This window comes from Heloderma suspectum, chromosome 1, assembly GCF_057233095.1.
Source record: "Heloderma suspectum isolate Gila_16-S chromosome 1, 16-S_ref, whole genome shotgun sequence".
In the NCBI taxonomy this organism is placed as follows: Eukaryota; Metazoa; Chordata; class Lepidosauria; order Squamata; family Helodermatidae; genus Heloderma; species Heloderma suspectum.
The window spans coordinates 79,331,579-79,355,198 of record NC_139458.1 but is presented as its reverse complement, the minus strand read 5'-3'; the positions used below and the strand labels follow the sequence as shown (position 1 = coordinate 79,355,198).

The 23,620-nt window shown below is 40.3% G+C and overlaps 1 protein-coding gene across 22 annotated transcripts in view; it reads left to right on the top strand.

The window, feature by feature from the left end:
- Nucleotides 1–23,620, top strand: part of GPHN (gephyrin) — a 483,693-nt gene that overhangs the window by 357,544 nt on the left and 102,529 nt on the right. For 15 of the 22 annotated variants that reach the window (XM_084849007.1, XM_084848989.1, XM_084849042.1 and 12 more), the window contains one exon: nt 15,609–15,665. The exons of the other annotated variants lie outside the window; for them this stretch is intronic. In XM_084849007.1, the coding sequence (XP_084705133.1) occupies nt 15,609–15,665 (57 nt within the window). The remainder of the gene's footprint in view (nt 1–15,608; nt 15,666–23,620) is intronic. 22 annotated transcript variants of the gene reach the window in all.

Here is a 23,620-nt window from a genome sequence, read left to right as displayed (position 1 = left end):
GGACAATACTACAGCCAAGGCTTATGTGAACAAACAGGGAGGGATGCAGTCCTTTTCACTGAACAGGTTGACCTAGGTTCTGATGATGTGGGCAGAGGTCTCCCTCTAGTCCATCTTGTGGAACATCTAGCAGGAGTGTCCAGCCTGAAATCAGATTGGTTGAGTCAGACATCTCTCACAGAGTCTGAGTGGGTTCTCAGCCCTCAAAGTTTTCAGGCTTGGGTGACCATCGTAGGCTGTGTTCACCACACCAAGCAACGCACAGGTACCCGTCTTCTTCTCAAGATTCCCATGTCACGCAGCAGCAGGCACAGACACTCTGGTAGAACTGTGGTCCAAGGGGCTACTGTACGCTTTTCCTCCAATAGCACTCCTACTCAAAGTGATCCGCAGAATTCAGAGAGCATCAGTGGAGGTGATCCTGATGGCCTCATATTGGCCTCAGAGTCTGTGGTTTCCATACCTGATCAACATGTTGATCTGGGATCCTTGGTGCCTGCCCGGCAGGAAAGATTTGCTCCTCCAGGGTCCAGTGTTACACCCACATCCAGACCTCTTCCTACAAACAACCTGGAAGCTGAAAGGCAGTAGCTGTTAAACTTGGGGTATCAGTTTTTAATACCCTTCTGTCACCCAGAAGAAGTTCTTCTAATAGGGTCCACAGTACCACTTGGAAAGCTTTTTTGGTTTGACGCCAGAAGAATGACAGGATTCCGGCTCCTGGAGGTGTACAGGAAGTGTTAAGTTTTTCCAGGTGGGGCTGGATAAGGGTCTGAGTACTAGTACAATTAAGAGGCACGCAGCAGCACATAGCAACATGCTAAGATGTAAAGGAAGCCAACCTATTTCATCTCATCCTCACCTCAAAAGGTTCTTAAAAGGAGTGGCTCAGCTTATTCCCTCCACTGTGCATAGTTTTCCTTGCTCCTTTAAGTTTCCCCCTCTTAAAACTGCCTTTTTAGCAGCTACATCAGCACGGAGAGTTTTGGAGTTGAGCCTTCTCATTTGATCCATAATTGTGTCTATTTCACGATATTAAGGTGGTACTTCATATTGAGCCTTCATTCATTCCTAAGGTTAATTCCACTTTCCATAGATCCCAGGAGATTTCCCTTCCATCATTCTGTCCTATCCCTGTTTATCTGAAGGAACCGAGTTGGCATAAGTTAGATGTGAGAAGGGTTTTGATAGAACTGTTGCTCACAGAGTTTCCAGCTCTTTATTTCCTTTGACCCTGGGGGCCAAGATGTCGAAGTCTTCCATTTCTAGATGGTTGAAAGAGTGTATAATGCTGGCATATCACACTCTTGGGAAAGATCTGTCTTGAGAGGATCACTGCGCATTCCTTGAGGGGGGATCAGCATCTGCTGCCTTTAAAGGAGATTTTCCTGTCCTGGATATATGTAAGGCAGCCACGTGGGCATCTGTACACACATTTGCTAAGCATTACAAAATTGACACTGCTTCCTCTGTGGATGCTGCTTTTGGCGCAAGGTTTTACAGAAGGTGCTGATGCATTAAGTGCTGGTCCCTTAACCTGCTCTGTTGTTGTACTGCTTTGTTACATCCCAAAGTGAAGTAATGCCCTCTGTGGAGCTCTGGAGAAAAGGGAATTTCCTTACCATGAATTTCTGTTCTCAGAGCTCCAAAGAGGACATTTTGCCCACCCTGCTAGGGAGGAAGAGTTCGGGTTACCACTTCTTCTGCCACTGCACATGCAGGGAGGTAAAGGATTCCTGGGTTGGTTCCCTTCATTGCCCAGCGTGTACTACCCTTTTTGTTTAACTTGTTACAAGTTTATAATGTTCATGTTTGTACACCATTGGCATAGGCTTGTTTTTTCTCCCTTTAGTTACAGGGTTGAGGGTTTTTTCTCTGCTCTATGAGCCTGGTCTGGGAAGGGAGGGTAGCTCCACCTCCTGAAGAAACCAGAAAATGACTGTGTCTATGTGGTCCAGAGGGAGGTGCCATCCCAAAGTGAAGGAATGCTCTCTGCGGAGCTCTGGAAACAGAAATTCACGGTAAGGAAATTTCTGTTTTCCTGCCTGAAGACTTGGCAATTTAAATCAAGACAAGACACTAAAAGGAAAGCGACTGAAGGGAAAGAAAGAGAGAGTAGAATATATGAACTCAGCCTTTGGATGATTTTACAGATGCCAGCCCACAGGCATAGCCTTTCTGTGGATTAGCAGGTTCTTCAGCCCCTGGCAGCTGATGGTGTAAGGCTAGGTTTCAGGATCTTCCCTTGAGGGTAAAGGGGCAGAAAGTTGATTCAGGGCCTGGCTGATGGCATAGATGCCTTCCTGTAACATTAGCTGTTCTGTTGATATCCAGAATCTTCAGATAATTTTCTGAAATTACATTTCTATACCAACCCATAGCCAAAGCTCTCTGGGCAGTTTACAGAAAAATAATACTGGGCATAAGAGAGATGTCGAAAGAGTTTCCCCAAGTCTGTCTCTGATATGAACTTCAGGTGTTGGGAAACCCTACTTCAAAACAGGAGGCAAGTCATCCAACCCCAAACTTTACCTCCCACATGGATCAAAATTAAAATTATCGCAGAAGTCTCAAAGCCTCCTTGCCAGCTCCTACCTTCCAAAACGCACACACCCTTGCATTTCCCTTTCAAGCAGCTTCAGCAGTGAGAGAAGCAGCAGGAGTGCATGGGGAGAAGAGAGAGGGAAGTGTCTTTTTTTCTTCTTTCTGTTTCCACCTCCCATATATGCTAATTTGTGCACTAGAAAGCAAAGCTCATTGACTGATGAGAGATGGAGTTCTCCCATTAGCGTGTCAATGAGCATTGTAGAAGCCCTTAGGAAAACTCCATCTCCCATCAGTCACTGGGCTTTGCTCCTTGATGTGCTGTTAATGTGCACATCTGGGAGGCAGAGACAGAAGAAGGGAAACAACCCCCCTCCCTCTTTTCCCTGTGCGTTGTTGCTGCTTCTCTGACCAGTGCTGCTTGAAAAATAAGGGAAGGTTGTTTGGGGAGGTGAGGGCGGCTGAAGAGGGCTTTTGAATATGGGGACACCTGACAGGGGTGAGCATTTTTCCAAGCAGTCTATTTTGAACTGGAAAAATTATTCAGGCTCCTTTTAAAAGTTCAGATTATTTCCAGGTTAAAACAGTGAGAGCTTTGTAGAGCTTCCCATCTCTGTTAAGAGTTCATCCAGCTATTTCTCTTCTCTTATGAATCAAAATCACCCTATATTAATCCCACCAAATCTTTGTCCAGCTGCTCTTAAAGATCTCAAGTGAAGATTTTGCAGTACATCTAGGGAATTCTTGCCTCACCACCCCTACAGTTAGAACATTTTTTCGTACAATCAAAATCTCTTTTGGTTGCATCTTGAACCCATTATTTTCATCTTGCTGACAATAGATATAGAGAACGATTGATCACAGGTCACATTAAAGCAGTTGAAAACCCATTTTACACCACCCCTCCAAGCTAAATAAACCTATCTTCTTCAGTTTGTATAAGACTATTACATTTATTATTTATTTCTTACAAAACATTGGGGTCTTGGCTGCATATTAAACAGTAAACATGTTTAAAGCTCTGAAAGTACTTTTTACATCTCCCTGCTTGCTTTTTGCTCTGCACTGACCTTAAACCAGCAGAATTTAGATCAACTTTATAGATGTCTGAAAGTACATTGTTTGCCTCTATGTTAATACAAATTACTTTAAGACTAACAATATTGTTTTCCTTACTTATTCTGATACTTTGTTGTCTGCCTAGAACTGTATTTTCCACTAATCACCAGTTTTAGATTCTAAATTCCCATGAGCAGAACTCCACTCACAGGATGTTCCTACTGGCCAGGAAGGGGTGGGGAAAGGACTTTTTGCCAGTTTCTTCTGTACCCCTTGAAAATCTGCTCCAGAGTGTTGGGTGACCCTCTGGAACATCATGGGAGGTGGTATTGGGGGCTACAGGAAGAAGGCAGGATTGGTGAAAATCACCTTCCCCCACTTCCACCAACAGGAGCCTCTACTTGATCAGAGTCCCTTGCATGAATGGAAGGAGCCAAGCCTATATAATATAATTACTGCATTAACAAAAGAATAATAATAGTGTTCTTAAACTTCAGGATTTATAATTACCCTTCTTTATAACAACAATTGTTACTTTTCAAAAGTTTGAAATTCATGTGGAATCCTGTGTACAACATGTATTCAGCTACCCTATCATCATGTGCCAGGGGGGACTCAGCAACCAAGTTTGCTAGGGACACAGTGGCTTCCCTATGGATCTCCACTGTGAGCGACTTCAAATTACCACCTTAAAATGGAAAAAAAAAATACTATTGTCACATTTGAAGCATTGGAATTTAAGATACCTTTTCATAGGCTGGTTCAAAACCTAATGTCATCATTCAGATACAGACATAAAATCATGTTATTATACTTTGCATACACAAATGTTCTCAAAGTTGTTGCAATACACATGCATATTATTCATCTCACAGTCTATCTAAACAAACTTAGATTTTTATTTTATCATTTGTGGTGAAGGCTGTGCTCCTTTTCTGAGACACCGGATCTCACTAAACTTATCCATGTTTTTGAGTCTCTAGGATTGACTAATACAATGTGGTTTTCATTGGGCTGTCCTTGAAGACAGGTTACAGGTAGCACAAAATGATGTACCTTGACTTCTGATTAATTTTGAGAGGTGAAAACATAATCAACCCATTCCATGGCAACCACGCTGGCTGCCTGTGAGCTTTTGTGCTGAGTTTACAACACTACTGCTTATTTTATAAGCCTTTTGCAGCTTGGGAACAATATGCTTTAGAGAGTGCATTGCCTGTTACGAGCCTCCAAACTTCTTAAAATCAGTATGTCAGGCCCTATTCATATCTTCAGTATATGAAGTAGAAGTTTGAGTTGAGTCAGACTTGGGGCCTGAGTTCTCCAGATATTATTGTGCCCCTTGAAGATTCTTCCCCAATCTTCGGGGGGGGGGGGGTTTGGGGACTGGAGGTATGGGGACTGGAAAGGTCATGAAGGCATTTGCAAATGGAAAAAGGAACCCATCCCATTGTCTTGGTAATTGGACAGATACACCTTATTTCATTATGCTGTGACAATCAAACTGTTGCAATACACCATAACAAAATAGGGAGTGTTGGTCCTGATGTGCATTCAAGCAAACATCCTGTTGAGTCTCAATGGGATGTGTGTTTAAATGTGTATTTCAATATACATTCCAAATGTTTATCTAGATGCACACCAGGGGAGGGAGTGAATTCCCATGTTGCAAAGGCAAATATGTGGCCCTCCCTGACCTTCATAGAATCATAGAATAGTAGGGTTGGAAGGGGCCTACAAGGCCATCGGGTCCAACCCCCTGCTCAATGCAGGAATCCAAGTCAGAGCATCCCTGACAGATGGCTGTCCAGCCTCGTCTTGAATGCCTCCAGTGTGGGAGAGCCCACCACCTCCCGAGGTAATTGGTTCCATTGTCATATTGCTCTAACAGTCAGGAAGTTTTTCCTGATATTCAGCTGGAATCTGGCTTCCTGTAACTTGAGCCCATTATTCCGTGTCCTGCACTCTGGGATGATCATGAAGAGATCCTGGCCTTCCTCTCTGTGACAACTTTTCAAGTATTTGAAGAGCGCTATCATATCTCCCCTCCTCTTCTCAAGGCTAAACATGCCTAGTTCTTTCAGTCTCTCTTCATAGGGCTTTGTTTCCAGTCCCCTGATCATCTTTGTTGCCCTCCTCTGAACCCTCTCCAGTTTGTCTGCATCCTTCTTAAAGTGTGGCACCCAGAACTGGACACAGTACTCCAGATGAGGCCTAACCAGTGCTGAGTAGAGGGGAACTAGTACTTCCCGGGAGTTGGAAGCTATGCTTCTATTAATGCAGCCCAAAAGAGCATTGGCCTTTTTTGCAGCCACATCACATTGTTGGCTCATATTCAGCTTGTGATCGACAACAATTCCAAGATCCTTCTCGCTTGTAGTGTTGTTGAGCCACGTATCCCCCATCTTGTAACTGTGCATTTGGTTTCTTTTTCCTTGGTGCAGAACTTGGCATTTATCCCTATTAAATGTCATTCTGTTGTTTTCTGCCCAGTGCTCCAGTCTATCAAGATATCAAATATCACTTTGAATTTTGTTTCTATCTTCCAAAGTATTAGCTATCCCGCCCAATTTGGTGTCATCTGCAAATTTGATCAGCATTCCCTGCACCTCCTCCTCCAAGTCATTACTAAAAATGTTGAAGAGCACTGGGCCCAGGACTGAGCCCTGCGGTACCCCACTCGTTACCTCTCCCCAGTTTGAGAAGGTCCCAGTTTGAGAAGGTCCCATTGATAAGCAAGTACTGTAATAAAAAAAGTACTGTAAAAGCAGTACTGAATAAGCAATTCAGTATTGCTAAGGTGGTTTTATTGCCCATTTTTGAAGTGTAAGAAGGCAGGGAGCACCTCCCCATATTGCTGAGGTAAATAGGTGGAACTCTATTTCTTGCTGGGATGTCCTGCCAAAAAGGACAATGAAACCACCCTCACAGTAGAAAGGTGGAATCTTGCGTGGTTGTATCACTGTGGACAGTAGTGCTCTGTTCTGTTCAGTAACAACACTACATAAACAAATCTGATTGACGTAATATCACTCAGTAAGTAGTCCCTGATTGGTTCAAATTACACCATGAGAGAGAAGAACATGATTCCAGAGAAGCACCAGAGAGAGCGGTAAAAAGTGGCTGCATACAGTCATGTGGAAAAAGGAAAGAGATAAGTTTGGTGTGCTCCCTTCCTCTCCCAAAAGACATTTCACATCCCCTGAAACTACCCCTTTTGTCCTGAAAATTGCAAAAATTGCTCTAGCATTAACAAAACATTAACTGCATAGAGTAACCTTCCCCAATGTGGTTGTCCTCCAGATGTTTTGGACTCTAACTCCCATCAGCCCCAGCAAGCATGGCTAATGGACAGGTATGGCTGGAGCTGTAGTCTAAAACATCTGGAGGGCACCACACTGAGGAAGGCTGACTAAGAACATACCTTTACAGCTATTGCCCTGAGAACTTGAAATTACCTCCCTACCAAGGTCAGAAACTGTTCTTTTCTCATGACCTTTTGGAGAGGTTATAAAACCTTTTTATTTGAATGGTTTTAGACTGTTGAGGCATTTTACAGACTGTTCAGACTTTATTTGATTGGCACTAGTGTTTGGAGAAGTTTTTTGGATTTAATTATTTGTACTGTGTGTGTGTTGTATACAAACATATTTGCACATAGGGAAAAATGTATAGAAATATTTTAGATAAATAATTTCTGGAGGAATTATCTTCTACAGATAAATAATTTCCATAGCTCTAATGTGGAAAATATATTGTATTATTTTATGCACATGAACAATATTGCATATTTCTCAACACATATTTCCTTGTCACTTTTTGATAGCTTTTCTTTTACAAATAAAAATGTTTTTAATTTTAATTGAATAAATTGCAAATAGTTTAGCGCATCTGTTTAGTGCATCTAAAGACCATTTCAATTCATGTATTAGCATTCTCATCTGTTTTATCATTATAAAAGGTGCCCTGTTTGCACACATTTCATGGGAAATGGTAGACATGCATATGTAATTATGAATACCTATCCATATGATGAATAATAGTTGCTAAAGTATAATGCGTTTTTCCTTATGGGTGTAATCTTATGACTTATGAACCTCGACGTGGAGGTTACGAGTATCCAGTGCAGAGTGGGAGGAGTGGCAGAGGCCATTGTCGCCTCCGCTGCTCCTCCCGCTCTGCATTTTCAGGGGCAGGTGTCTGTCTAGCTGGGGTGTTCTGGGGAGGGAGGGAGGCTGGAGAGGCCTCAGGATACCTCGTATCCTGGCCTCTCCAGTCCCCTTCCCTCCCCCCGGAATACCGCCTTTACCTCTTCTCCTGACCTCAGAGAGGCAGCTGGCACAGTTTCCACACCAGCTGCAAGGGGGAGAGGGTGGAGCACCAAGTTCTGGATCCAGGTTCAGCGCACTGCCTTGGATCTAGGAATCTGAACTATTCCCAGACACTGTGTAGGGACCATAGGATAGCTCCTCCCATCTCATTGAAATCAACTCATATTGATTTTAATAGGGTTTAAATGTGACTAACTTAGTCTGGACTCAGCCCAATATATTTCTAAATGGTTTCTTAAAATATATGGGATAAGCTCAATACATGCCATTAAGATACACTTTTTTTAATGGCCTCATTTAAGTTAGCGTATAATTTCCTGTAACTGTAGATTCTTTCTGTCCCAGCTTTTTTCTGTTCTTGGATTTATGAAAATATATATTCCCCTATAAGTCTTGAGAAGTCTGCCTTTAATTTCTATGTGCATGGGTCATCTTTAAGTAAAATGTTTCTTATTGTGTAAATCATTTTATGAAAAACAGAACTATAACAATCTTCTTATGAAGTTGTGAAATGGAGATAGTATAAATGTGTTACTTAAAATGTTACAGTAAACATAACAATATTTGTTCTCTTTGAGAAACAAATAGCAGCCCCAGACTTAATGAACCTGAGATTCTATACCAATATTTGTTGCTGTCCTCAGACAAACTGGCGTGAATTATTTCACACATAGTTGAAAAAATTCCCTATTTTTGTGAATATTAACAAACATTGTGCATTCATCTCCCCAGTTAAAGTGACATCTTGCCATTTTTAAAAATTTAAGGCTTTCAGAACCATTGCTAGCATTCAGTTTTTAGCCATTTTATTTAGATTAATGGGTTGCCCTGTCCCATAGTATCAGTATTTATACATACACATAGAGATAACACTCTCTGACCATCAACCTCACAATCTTAAAGCTGTTGACCACTTCTCCCCCAGCCCCTTATTTTACCTTCATAGAGATAGGTATGTAATTTACAGGATAACACGTTCAGTCAAACTAGTGGGAAGCATGTGCAGTTCGCATAAGCTGCAATGTTTCCATAACAGTTATACTAGTGCAAGATAACTCTTATTTCTAAATATGGAAGAACGGAGTGCTGGGCAACATTCTTTTGGCTGTTTGAACATCAGAATGGAAGAACCTCTCTTCTTCATATAAACCTAGTTTGGATTATTGTACCTTGGTTTAATAAGCTAAGATATGAATGAGCCTTTTGAGTACTTATGCAGTCCCTTCACACAAGCTGTGATTAAATTAGCAAGCCTCTAATTAAACCAGCTTTGGAACAAGCCAGGATCCTAAACCACAGTTTCAAATTTGTTTAGGATCCTGGCTTGTTCAGAGGCTCATAATTATAGTTTCTTGGTTTGGGCAAAACAAGAAACTAGAGTTAATTGGAAAGTTTCTGATTTAATTGTGGCTCCAAAATAAGCAAATGGGCTGCGTGTGCGAGCAAAAGGCTGTTTCATATCTTGACATTAAACAGAGATATGATTGTCTGAATTCAGTGTCACTGTGAGCTTAGTCTACTCCTTTTATTTTTATATCATAGACTGATAGCAAGTCAGTCTGGTACCTTTGCTGTTGGCCCGCAACTGGTACCTTGGACACTGGCTTCTTGTCCATGCCTCATATCACATCTTCCCAATTCACATATTTACTATCATATTTTTGCTTCAATGCATGAGTCAATAAACTTCATAGCTTTTCCAAATGACACTTCATCTAGTTTTGGATAGGGGTACTCCAAGAGTGTCCAAGACACTCTACCCCCATCTCGGAGCTGTACCATTGTATACACTGACTGCTTCAACTGTACTGGCACTGAAAGACAATGCCAGATAGCTTCTCAGGGTCCTCAGTCAAGACAATTTAATACCCTGCCTTCCTGTGAAACCTCCTTTCTTGCTTTGAGCTTCACATGATGAAAAAGGAAAACCTTCAAAGGCCATAGTCCTCACTTTGAACAAAAAAGAAGGGAGGATTATTTATTTTTTTAAAGCTCACCTCCCTCAAGAAGAGTAATCTCGGGTCATGCTAGGTTTGAAATGCCTCAATATGTTCATACTACCTTTGGTAAAAATGTAATAAATATCCACACAGTTCTGGATGCACACTTTTGCAGAGATTGTAAAGGATTATTCGTTCAACTTTTTTAGAATAAGAGAGATATATTTCCACATGCCTATCTAACTATCCCATATCTACTCTGGAAATATTTATTGAAGGGTGGATTATACATTAATGATATTAAATATAAATGCCCCCTTTTCCACAGAGAATTAACAAGAGCTTCTGATTCATAGTTCTCAGCTACCACTGTGAATGTAGGGCGCTTCTTTTTACTTCCACAACTTGATAAATGATGTTGCCCTGAAAGGATATTCCACTGTGCATTGTAATCACCACCAATTGCCTTTTAATAACTCCTGGGCTTATTTTCAACAAGCCTAACCAAGTGAAATAATAGCACTAATGTTTGTGATGCCCTGCATTATCTTGTACAAGGGCAAAATAAGCCACACATTACTTTCCTTGCTTCCTTAGCTATCACACTTAGAATACACTTTACATTATTAATCACTATAGTCACTTCTTTGCATACTAAATCTAACTCATTCTAGTAAAGCCATCAAATGATATATTTTACTGTGCAGTACAGAGTGCAACATCCTGGCAGTCGGATCTCCCTCATATTCTGTAAGAGCACACTCAATTAAAAATACTTTGGCTGTACTGGCCTCCTAAAAGAAGTCTGTAGAACGGAAACATGGACTTTAGCGCACATCCTCAAATATCACTACATGTGTCCTTTCAACTTCAGAGGAGTTTGGAAGAGCAGACCTGGGTCCTTGTTCCAGTCTTAACTCCTCTAGTGAGTTAATTCACTAGAGAACTCTGCAGGTGAAATGCTGTTTTTCTTCATCTTGCATTCCTATTAATGTAGGTTTTCTAGAGTAGCTCTACCAAGTTGCACATGTTCCCATCTTTTCCCTCAGTCAAAATGTCTTCATACTAGTGAAGGATTTAAAAGAATAGAGGGAGTAAGTAGGAACACTACTCCAGCAGTGTAACGACAAATACTGGGGCTCTTTGCTTATGTGGGCACTGGCAAGGAATGCTTCTGACTTCAGGCTGGATGCACAGCACTCAGTGTAGCAGATCAGGGCCAGTCTGGAAGGATTCTGTCTTAAAGGTAAGCAACTCATATGTTTCTTTTTGTATCCCCATTGCTCCTACGCATTGCCTGCTCCTATTGCCTGAACAGGAACCATAAGTTTTCACATGCACATATTTTCTGTAGCTGTTAACTCTGGCTCAGTTTAATCTGCAGAAATATAGAAAGGAAGGAATAGAATTCACCCTCCTCTTCTCATGTTGTCACACACAAGTGAAAACACACACAGGGTGGCAGGTTTTAATAGCTCTGATCCCACCCAGCTACATATAATATGTGGGTAAAGACAGTGATAGCAAGGATAATTATATCCTACATAGGCATTATGTATAAGGACAAGGGCAGGATGTGCTCTTTTGGAGGAAGAGAAGCTTTTGGAAGGAAGCTTTAGAGATTAGGTGATAGTACAACAGAAAGTGAGAGCCAGGGTAGTGTAGTGGTGAGAGTGACGGACTGGGAGCCGGGAGATCCGGGTTCTAGTCCCCACTTGGCCATGGAAGCTCACTGGGTGACTTTGGGCCAGTCACAGACTCTCAACCCAACCTACCTCACAGGGTTGTTGTTGTGAGGATACAATGGAGAGGAGGAGGATAACGTAAGCCACCTTGGGTTCCTTGCAAGAGGAAAAAAGGCAGGATATAAATGCAATAATAAAAAAAATTAAAAAGAGAAGAGGTAAAAGAAGAGTTGGTCAGAGAGCTAAATCTCACATATTGACTTAAATTGACAGGACAAGACTTTGTCTAGAGGCTAAATAACATACACTGGGTAATAGCCAAAAGGTTTTTGTTGTGAGCAGTGCATCTAGAAGAGGGGTGGGCAACTTGTGGCCCTCCAGGTCTTTTGATCTACAATTCCCATCAGCCTTCTTTCAGAACTACTGAATTCTAGACATGGGTAGGAAAGCAGCTTGGTTAGCAGTTCTCCCTTCAACCCCCATAATGCTGCTCTGTAGGGCCCCAACCCTCTAGAGTCAGATGTGGGGAGGCTGCAGATAGAGAAAAAGTCCAGTCCGCCCCAGTACCCCATCCACCTGCTCAAGCAGAAGAGGAATCTTTGGATCCAAACCAGAAATGTCACTGTGCCTTAGCGCTGGAAGCGCTGTGATATATACTGGTTTCTGCTTACATAATTAAGTTCAAAACTTGCAATTTTGCAACAACACATTTAAAACAATTTTTAAAAGATAAAATTAGTAGAAAAACATGGTATTTTAGGATATTATTAGAAAAACATGCTTGTTGCATTTTTTTCTTCTTCTTTAATCATACAGCTCCTATTGGAGGGAGATTAGTTTTTGTAATTATAAGTTAATATTTCCCATTATTATTAGAGAAGAAATTAATTAGTTACCTTTCGGAGTATAATCTTCAGCCTTTCTTTCAATACTTTCTACTGACACAGAACTTTATATCTCCTGTAGTGCTGTACCTCCAATACTGTCTTTTTCTGTCTGTCTTTATTTCATTAAAAAAAAAAGGAGCTGAACTGTGAAATAGTATACATGGCTACTCAGAAGTAAGTCCCACTGAGTTCATTGGGGCTTACTCCCAGGTAAGTGGGTATAGGATTGTACCCTAAATTAATAAAATGTCTTCCCTTGGATGGGGAGATTGCTGATTAAACTATACTTCATGTTCATTGGTTTTTCCTCTTAGATCCTGTTCCCTGCTCTTTGCCCCTTTTGCCTGCTTCCCATTCCCAGTTGTTTATTATTCCAGACTGCTGCATTATGTTATCTGTTTCATTATGTTACCTGACTTCCATGTTCTCTCCTCTGTGGCTTTGTCAGCTTCATTTCTCTATCTAGGCACTTTACAAACATACTGGTTCACATGTAATGACACCCAGAGGGTGGGTTGAGTATGGGTTGTTGTTGAATTGTGGCTTGTTGTTACATGTGAACCCTGCACTATGGTTTCACTATGCGTCATTGTCAGAATTGGATCATCTTTCCCTTTTGCAGTCAACACCACAGGGAGACAAAGCTTCAGGCTAATACTACTTTATTTTGTTAGAGACTAGCCTCTTTATAAATGCAGATTCCAAGAAGTTCTCAGACTGCCTCAGGCCCCTAAACAGCTAATATGCAATCTCTGTAATTAGAGGAGACGAACCGGAGGATAGTGAAGTTGCTGACAGTTTGGGCATGAACCTCATGGCCAGACTTGCTTCACACTGATGCCCCTCTCTTAGGGTGGCTCCCTTCTATGTTGGCTTCCAAGAGTGGCTGTCCTGGTGGAGCATCTGAGCCCTGCCCCTAACTTTTTTCCTTTGCTTTGCGACGCGCCCTAGTGTCTCTCAAGTCACGGCCTTCTCCCTCCTCCTCCTTGGAAACTTGAGTTCTCACCATGAAGGGAAAGGGCAAGGACTCAGCCTGGGCCATCTGTTTGTCAAGGCCTTCGGAGGAATCTCTCCCAGCATCTTGGCTCACTAGGGAGGGTGAGGCTCCCCCAGGCTCTGATCTAGCTATTCCAACTCTGCTTCAGAATCGGAGCTGTCAGACATCTCAAGGCACTTGGACTCATCCCTGACATGTTGTTAACCATGAATAAGCCAGAAAGAGAACCCATGGTTTGTAGTTGGGTTATAAACTCTGGGTTGTTCATGGCTAACAGCTCATAGTTAATCCATAGTGCAGGATTTGCATGTAATAACAACCCATGATTCAACAACAACCCATACTCAACCCATACTCTGGGTTATCGTTATGTGCAAACCAGATCACTGTCTGAATTCCTTTTTGAAAACAAAACAATGCAGTGGCATTTTTCACTTCTGTATTTCTCATTTTCACTTTTATCTTCTCTGCTTACACTTGTCCTCATTTACTAATTTTTAATGGGAACACTTGTGCATATTCCAGTTTTATGAATGAGGAATTAAGGCACAGAAATATTAAGCCAGAGGAAATCCATGGCACTTTGTTTTGTTGAATGACCAGAGTCCATGGCTAATTACTAATTGTTATCAAACAAACCACTGGTCTGGCCATCCTGTTACTCTGTCTGGAAAAATGAACTCTGGGCAGTATTCAACTGTTTCATTCAGTTAGCGCAAATGACATTGCACTAGCAGAAACTGTGTTCTGAACTGTGCACAAGAGAATAATCCAATTAAAGTTACATTTGTGAAAGCATCGTTGCACAACAGTTTTTGCATAACTCTTGCACAACACATTGTGCATTCCCATTGTGCAACGCTTTTTACATTCCTGTTGTGCATTCCTGTGGTACAGCGAGTTATGCAACTATTTGCACTCTTGTGAAATGCGCTGTGTAACACATTGTGCAACATGTTGTGCAACTGGTTGCACAACTGCTTTGCGCCCATTGTGCAACCGGTTGTGAAACTGCTTTGCACACATTGTGCAACCAGTTGCGCAAGCATAACGGGCAACCATTTGCATAACAGAAAGATTCAGCAATGCTTCGTTAGCGCTATTGAGTTTGCAGAATGTCGCTGTTGGATACTGCCTTCTAGTTTGAATTAATTGGAATCTTCCATACTATCAGCATGTCCTAGGTGTTAAGACTAAGCTGTCACAATTATTATGTTGACCTGGTATTACCTTCTTTGTTATCCAGCCCATTCCAGTGGGAACCTTTCCCATTCTCTGCATAGGTCTAAATATTTCATATGGACTCATGGCACATCAATCACACACAAAGCTTTGGCCTTGATACTATTTAGCAGGCTTTATCAAAACCAAATTGATAAAAATACAGATCTTGTGCTGTAGTATATAACTTTTCTCCGTTTACTTTTAAATTTTCTTTCTAGCAATATGAAAGTTTGATGAGCAGTATTTAGAGAACTGTTTCTTCATTCCTCTGCACAGTGTAGAATTACCTTGATGTAGACAAGGGAAAGAACAAGGAGGATGGTGTTGACAACAGAACTAAGACATGCCTTGGCTATTGTTAAGTTGCTGTTGGTATGGCATTAAAATTTTCTGGCTCGGCAGCAGAATTATTTAATTGGGAACTAAGGACAGTGGCTAATATCCTAATTTCTTTTAACAAGGGGCAGCTGCATATAATTCTGCCACTTATCACTGATGATATTTAGTAGGGCTGAAATTCAATATGTCTCTGATTTGTATGCTTGATGCTCTTTAACTGTCGGACATAGCGCAAGTTTATATCACTGACCTGGCAAAAAGACACAGACATTTGTCCTATCTTTGTGTCAGTACTTCATCCTTCATGAAACAGATCCAAGCTCCCAGAACATATTATGATTTATGTACTGTTAAAAATATGATTAACGAATATAGCATGCACACTTTTGGTACAAATCTGTAGTAACATTAAAGAGAAGAATCCAGAAATAAGAGTCATAATGTGATCCAGAAATAAGAGTCTGTGTCCTTGTTCCCTAGAAGTGTGTCAGAAAGTCAGATTGATGTCTTGCATGCACTGCTAACTGACTGTGTAGAAATTTTTTTAAGTTCACTTTTTTCTTTATTCTTCTGTCTTTTTTACCCATCTTCCCCCATTGTAGCAAATTAGACGCCCGGATGAAAGCAAAGGAGTTGCTAGTAGAGTTGGATCCCTCAAAGTAAATATGTTTCTAACTTTTATTTTGCAAGTTTTCTTCTATAGCCTACACTTTTGTTTTGGAGGGAGCGGGGAGGGAAGGCAGAGGGTGGAGCTTTTTCATTACTCATTATTTAATTGTTTTTATTTCTGTGTTTTTATTGCTGTTGGATCACATTTTGTTTGTTTCTGTGCTACACAAGAGCCACCGTAATGCAGTTAGCTGAAGGCAAGTTGTGAAGTAACTAGTTCTCAGTATTACCGCATATTCAGAAAAGAGGCGTAGCTTTTTTAAGGTGCCTATAATTTGGGAATCATGAGCCTTTCTCTGATAGATGGCAGTGTAGCGTGAAATTATATTCATGCTACATAAAGATCTAGGGCATGATTCACTACCCTCTTAAACCTATTTAATTTCACTAAAGAATCCTATTTAAAGAATGGCTTATTTTCATTTCTTTAAATAGGATTAAGGATTAAATACAGGTATTCTAGTTTAACTGGTGTTTGAATGGAATCGGTTTAAAAAGTGCACTTTTCATTTTTCAAAGATAACTAGACTGTTATTTGTTGTTTCTTTGGGCAGAATTCAACAGGGAACTCATGGCCCTTCTGATTCTTTTCCATCCTGTTGATTCCCTTCCACAAGTGGTGGGTCCCATTGACTGCATTGCACAAGAGGGACTCACTGCTTACATAAGGGAGATTTAGCTAGAAAAAGCCCTGAAACGAGCAGAAACTCATTTTTCTGAAAGGAGGCAGGTCAGTGGAGCTCACATAAGGGAGCTCCACTGACCTACCTCCTTCCAGAAACAAGCATTTCTGCTTGTTTGGGGTTGCCCCTGAAGTGCTAAATAGCCGTTGCGTGAGCGGTGGGGGCCGCTTGCACAATGCAGTCGGTAGGGCAGAAAAGAATCAGCAGGTGCATAAGCACGCCATTGGATTCTGCCCTTAGTCTTCTCAGTTTTCATTTCGTTCATCAAAAATACTGAGTGTGTAAATGAATTAGGTGAATTTAGTGTGTGTGTGTGTGTGTGTGTGTGTGTGTGTTTTATCAAAAGAGTTTAAATGGGGGAAAGGGGGAGAGAGAGATCTTCTGAGACCTTTCTGAAAAAACACACCATTCAAATTAAATGTTAGGCCCCTTTGCTGCTTTCTTTATTAATTTAATGAAGAGCACATATATCTAGTGTCTTAACAGAACCAGTCAGCTGTCTAAACTAGTGTCCATCTCCTATAGTATATCACCTTAAGATGAGAGTTTAATCTAACCCCATTCATACAGTCTTCTGACAGATGCTAATTTGTTTGATACACATAAAAGCCCAGAGAGCTTTGGCTTTTGGGCGGTATAGAAATGAAATAAATAAATAAATAAATAAATAAATCCAGATTTATGAAAATGCATGGCATGGAATAGGCTACCCTGTCAATATTTAGCAGTAATTGTGGCCTCTCATTTTTAATATTTACAGTATTTCACTTTTTCACTTGGGTTTGTTTTTTTTTTGCACCACATGAAGCACTAATTTTGATTTTATTTCATATTCTGCACTCTCCTTCCCAGTCCTGCCTTCTTAATTTTTAACAGAAATTATTGTGTGTGTGTGTGTGCGCGCGCATGTGAGCACATGTGTGCAAGGTACATCACCTTTATTCCAGGACAAGCGATCATCTCTTTTTCCTTAATACTGCTCTATACAGCTGCTCTCAGTGACAGTGTTATTCCACTGAACATAAATAGGAAAGGAAAATGTGTAATTATACACCTATTTCACATATTCAATTCCATACAATTGATGTCATCATAGATAAAAGAAGAAAAGTTGCTGTTATGTTTGTGCCAAAGATACTGAAAGGCATCTACAACATTCCTCACTGTCTTTCCGTGAGCTTTCTCTTTTTTTAGGTTATAGTTGTTATGCAGGTGAAGGATATTATACATGCATTGATAGGCGCTGTGAATTCAGCTTTCAAATTGTATTTCAAAAAACAACGCATCCTTACCATAAAAAATTTATGCAATGTTTTTAAATGCATGCTTCAGTAAATGCCACATTCTGGCTTGGAGCCTAAGATAAAGTGAACAGGAAGAAGTTCACAGAAGGAAATACGTGTTCACAAAAGGTGCCTACCCCCAATTTTGGGTGATTCCTGTCTCCTTCAGCAGTCCTCTGTGCCCTAGCTGCCTGACTCCATGGAGAGACTTTTCACAGGTGCAGACAACTGTAGGGGCTGGGAGGGAATGGTCAACTTCCTTTCTGTGAACTTCCTTTTATTCACTTAGCTTAGGATCGAAACTGATTTACCCTGTACAGTATGTTTTAAATATGATGGATTGTAATTTAAAATAATTATTTACCCAATTCCTATATTGATATCTGAGCTAGAAATACTAAATGTCTACTAAATACTACAATTTTGCTATTAGGGTACATAATTCAGGCATAACACTGGAATATGGGTATTTAGAAGTTGAATGAGGACTATGTCTTTGTTTCAGTTCTTGATAATGCATCCACAGAAAATGATCTAGAAAATGCAAAAATGCTTAGCACTCTGCTTGCTATAAATAATATTTAAAAATTAGGAAACTTGCTAAAGGTAATTATCCTTAAAGAACCTGTATTTACTCACTGGATTAACTTTTACATGTTAAAAATAATTGCTGATTTAACCAAATAGTGGGTTTTCTTCGTCAGAGTTTATGGAGCACATATTTGTGCCGTAAAAATGTTGGATGTATTACAAGGGCAGTGAGAAATGTGTTACACTGTGACCTGATCTTTTTAAAAAATGGAAATAAAAAACATGAAAAGAGAACAGGTTGCTTTTTCAATTCATTTTCTGATGTTTACATGTAGCTCCATCGAAAGCTGGAGGAGCTCAGAGATCATCTAGAAGGAAATGTCAAAGGATGCTCTCTCCGAGTAAATGTATGATTTCACTCGGTGGTGTGTTTTTTTTAATTTCCTCTGGCTGATAACACCAAATCTGATTGGTTTGTCCTCTTATTCCCATTCCCCCCCTTTCTCTCCTTTCCCTTCTTTTTCTTTTTCCTAGCTGGGATTTCATTTTAATATCCATGAAAATTTTGAAAAATTCAACAGGATTTAATTTAAAAGAAATACCTAGTATGCATTAGCAATTGATCAAATTTTGGCTAGTTTGTAAGCTCACAAAAGGAAATCCTTTCCAAAAATCAAACTGTCACCTGAAGGCATCTCCTAATTATAAACTACTAGGCAGTAGTTTAAGTGAATATTGCATGCCATAACAGGTATCTAGGTTTTTAGATCCTCTTTCTCTCTTTTTGCTTATTTCTTTGAGAGTTTCTTTCCCCACACACAGCAGTTCCAATCTTGCTCCCCCATCCGTGTACCAGCTATTTGTTAAAGAAACATCAACCACTCAGAGACAAACTATGTGACAAATGTCACATCTAGTTTGGCTCTTAACATTGCAAGGAAAACATAAAAAATGCACCATGTTCTGAAAATGGAATAAGAATTTGGACTGGACTAAGTGTAACCAGCATCTTAATATTTACTTCCAACTGCACACCTGCCCTTCCACCTTAAAATAATATCCACATGCCCTTGTTCATTCATTATCTTCTACATTGTGGATGCATTGTTCACAGTACCACAGGTTTGATACAAAATTCAGAACGGCAATGTCATTGAAAGGAAGAGATGCTACACTTAGATAATTTGATTTGTTAATGTTTTAACTTATGTAAGTCGTACCCTGTGGTCATAGACATCAATCCCTCATGGTCTGATATAAGAAAATCGTGCCACTCTATTTTCATCCAGAGTTAAAGGGTATATGAAAATAGCAAGGTTTTACTATTGGGACTTTTTTTAAGGTCATAGAATAGCCATAGAATAGTAGGGTTGGAAGGGGCCTATAAGACCATCGAGTCCAATACTGAAAGGTAATCACATTTCAGTGATTGCAGTGGTTTGGAAAACTGACAGGGAAGGCGCTATGCACAAAAACACTAGGAAGGAAAAGATCCCAAAGCACTACCGAGTATGGTCTATAATAATTGTTTATTCATTGTGCAAATCTCTAAAATGCTCTCCTCTACGCATTTCGAGATGGAGTGTCTTCTTCAGGAGCAATTAATCTCTTGGTCAAACTTGCTTCTATTTCTGTAGGTACTAGTCTGTTGAAAAAGGGATAGACTCATTTCTACAGAAATAGAAGCAAGCTTGGCCAAGAGATTAATTGCTCCTGAAGAAGAGACTTTTTCTTGAAACTCATGGAGCAGAGCATTTTAGAGATTTGCACGGTGGATAAACAATTACTGTGGACCATGCTCAGTAGCACTTTGGGATCTTTTCCTTCCTGGTGTTTTTTGCAGTGGTTTGGCAACAGTGTTATCTAGATTCTCTGTATAGAACTGCATAAACAAATACATCTATTTCAGAAAGAAAGACAGCTACTACGGAAGCAATGTGTGCGGGGTGGGAATTCCTCCCATTTTGAATTCATTCCTTCTATGAAGGAAATGAGAGGCTATTTCTTACTTCCATACTCCCATGTCAGTTTTTTGCAGTAATAATGAACATAGACAGAAAATGTGAACAGCAATCCCAAGCTTGGGCAGATGTTGTTCTGACCCCATATGTTCTCTACAAAGTCGTAGTATAAAAGAAAAGTTATAATCATGGTAACCACAAGCTACTCATAAATTTTGATGAGACAGTTGGGGATTGAGACAGTCAAAAGTGTTATCTCCCACACTACAATATTTAAAATGGCTGAGGACAGTTATTTTGTAGCACGGCTGGGGATTCTCTGGCCCTCCAGAAGTTTTTGGACTACAACTCCAACAATCAATGAGAGAACCAGTGTAATGTAGTGGTTAGAGTGTTGGACTGGGACTCGGGAGATCAGGATTCTAGTCCCCACTTGGCCATGCAGCTCACTGGGTGACTTTAGGCCAGTCACTGAGTCTCAGCCTAACCTACCTCACAGGGTTGTTGTGAGGATAAAATGGAGAGGAGGAGGACCATGTAAGCTGCCCTGAGTTCCTTATATGAGGAAAAAAGGCAGGATATAAATGTAATAATAAATAATCTCCAATCAGCTCCAGCCAGCATTGCCAGTCATTAGAGATGATGCCATGAATAATCTTGTGGTGCCTGTGGGCCATCTACCAGATCTCATACAGCATTAACAGCATAAAAGGCAATGCGCACGTGCGCACACGCGCATATATATAAAAGAAAAGAGGATGGATCAAAGAATGATATAACCAGTTTAAATAATCACAGATGAGATTTGAAAATAATTATCATATATATCAGCCTGGTTTTGGAAAAGGATTTAACCCAGATGTACAGATTAATACAGTGGGAACAATTTTACTGACTTCTAGAGGTGTTGTGTAATAGCTGATGGCTAATGCCTCCCCAAGTAAATGGAAAACCAAAATAATTGCACAATTCAGTGCCTATTTAAGGTGGAAGCTTTGCATTGTTTCAGAATCCATATCTGTTGCATTAACTACTTGGACTCACTGGAAATCAAGAGGAAATTTTGGCTGTCACAAAATTTGCTAAAATTTTAAAAGTCTTCCTTTCTGTTTTTTTTTTTTTGAAAGCCAGGATGTTAATCAGATTTTTTTAGCATTTCAGTACTACGTTAAAAGGTCATTTTACTTGAATGTGATTCTTCTATCACAGGTACAATGCATATTCCTAGTTCTGCATAACTTACACATTTTTAATAACAATGTAGTATAATAACTTTCGTATTAATGTACAATACCAAAGAGCATTTTAAATGTGACTGTTATCTTTAGCGAGCCTCTGTTTGAATAGCCCTGTCCCTTTCTCTGGATAGACCTGCTCTGGTTCCATTTATTTGTCATGCTACACTGATGGAACCCAGGACTGGCTACATCTATCCATCTGCTTACCAAGTACTTACTTATTTAATTAATGTATTTATCTCCCATCTTCCTTCCGTGGTGGAACTCAAGGCAGCAGACATATGGTTCCCAATGCCCATTGAGGCACTGACCATGCTTAGACCTACTTTGCTTAAGCAAGGTTGCTGTATCATATGCCTTCAAACCATGCCTTGGGTCCATCAAGTAATACTGGCCCTGACAGGTAGGCTAGTATTATCCCCATATTGCAGATGGTGGTACAGGTCACTGAGGCTGGCAGATAGTGAGTTCATGGCTAGATGGAGGGAGATTAAATTTGGAACTTAAAAAAAATTAATTATGACAGGCAGGCCAAACAATGTTCTAAAATGTTCCAAAAGTCTAATAAGAAAACCAGTTTAGAATTACAGCGTACCTTGAAATGGTAGTGAAGCATTGGTATTAGAGGAGGCAAAGGGACGTTTTTACGTAGCTAATGTCAGCAGGAATGGCTTTCTCAAACCACAAGGCAAGTTTAAGTTAAGCATAATGAGACCATAGAATAATTTGACAAGGCAAATAATATAGAATTCCTCTCACTACAGGCTATTTAATATATTTTAGCATAGTTTGCTGAAATGTATATGTAAATACAAGAGCCAGAATAACCCTGCCTTGTCAGATATAATTTTAAAAATCCTTTATACCAAGCCCAAAAACACTACTGGGGGAACTCATCAAAATAATTTTGTTTCAGGTTTCCCAACACACAATATTGTGCGATGTCTTATCCTAAAACAAAGGTGCACGACTTTTTAGCACAAAGAATCACATCAGATGTCTGCTGGGTGGCAGTCACACACACACACCCACACACACACACACACTCCTACTCCTGCCCAGAGGCCTTGCACCTGCTTTGATCAGATGAAACCAACAGTCTTTCAGAAATTTCAGTTCTCAAACCACCTAGCCATCCAGGAGTCCTGGCTCCTTGTCTTTCTCCCTCCTCTGAGCCAGGGCTTCTTCACATGGAGCTTTTATCCTGCTACTGAGATTGGTTGCTCACAAAAGTTGCGGATCCTTTAGATGATGTTGTCAACCTCCAGGGTGTCTCCAGCACTAAATTACCTTTATCCATTTTTTAAAAGATCGGAGATAATGAGCTATCAAATTGCAGCGCTTGAGTTCCCTCATGAAAAGAAGAAAACTCACAGTAAGAGGAGCTAGACCAATGAAACATAGGGAGGACTCAGATAAGGAGGAAAAGGTGGGGGGAAGGAAGTGTGTGTAAAGGGAGTCCATCTTGATCCTGCATTTAAAAAGGAAGAAGAAAGCCCTGTTTTAAATGCGGGATTTTAGGCTGGTGTAGAAATGCTCCCACTCTCTTGCCAAAGGGCCTGACATCCCACACTCAGTAACCTAGAATGTTTCAGAAAAAAGGGGGGTGGCAGAAAAGAACCACTCTGAGAACGGGCTGTATGGTTCCTGCCATAGAAACCCTGTTCCTAGAGTGCCCTAGGAAGCTGGTCAGAGCCTTCAAACACTAGGATCATCCAGGGATGCTCTAGAAATCAGGCTTCTATAGCAGGTACCATACAACCTGTTTCTACAGCAATTTTTCCTGTTTTTTCTTTTCCTGGAGGGGCTGCCAGACAGAGTTTAGGGAGCTGTCTGCAGACCACACTTTTTGAACCCCTGTCCTAAAACATCTTGTGCCATCAAGGCCTAAACTGTCTATGTGAAACCTAACCCACAGCTTGAAAATGATCATTCTGTGCTACGGCATCAATCAGCTAAAGAATTTTAGTGGATTAATTATTTGCCATTTAACAAATTAAGTAATTATATTTTAAAAAATTATATTGAATACACTTGCTTATATAAAGAAATGTAAAATAACATTTAATAAGCAAAATACACTACTCAATATTAGAAAGAGGCCATCATTTTCTTTCTTATTCCCTGTTATACTATGCAAGAAACAGAAAGCTTATAAAAACAACAACAAAAATTATTTATGTTTACTTTCCCTTTTACAGCAAGCCCTCATAAGGCAGAGAGAGAGAGAACAATAACATAATAAGATG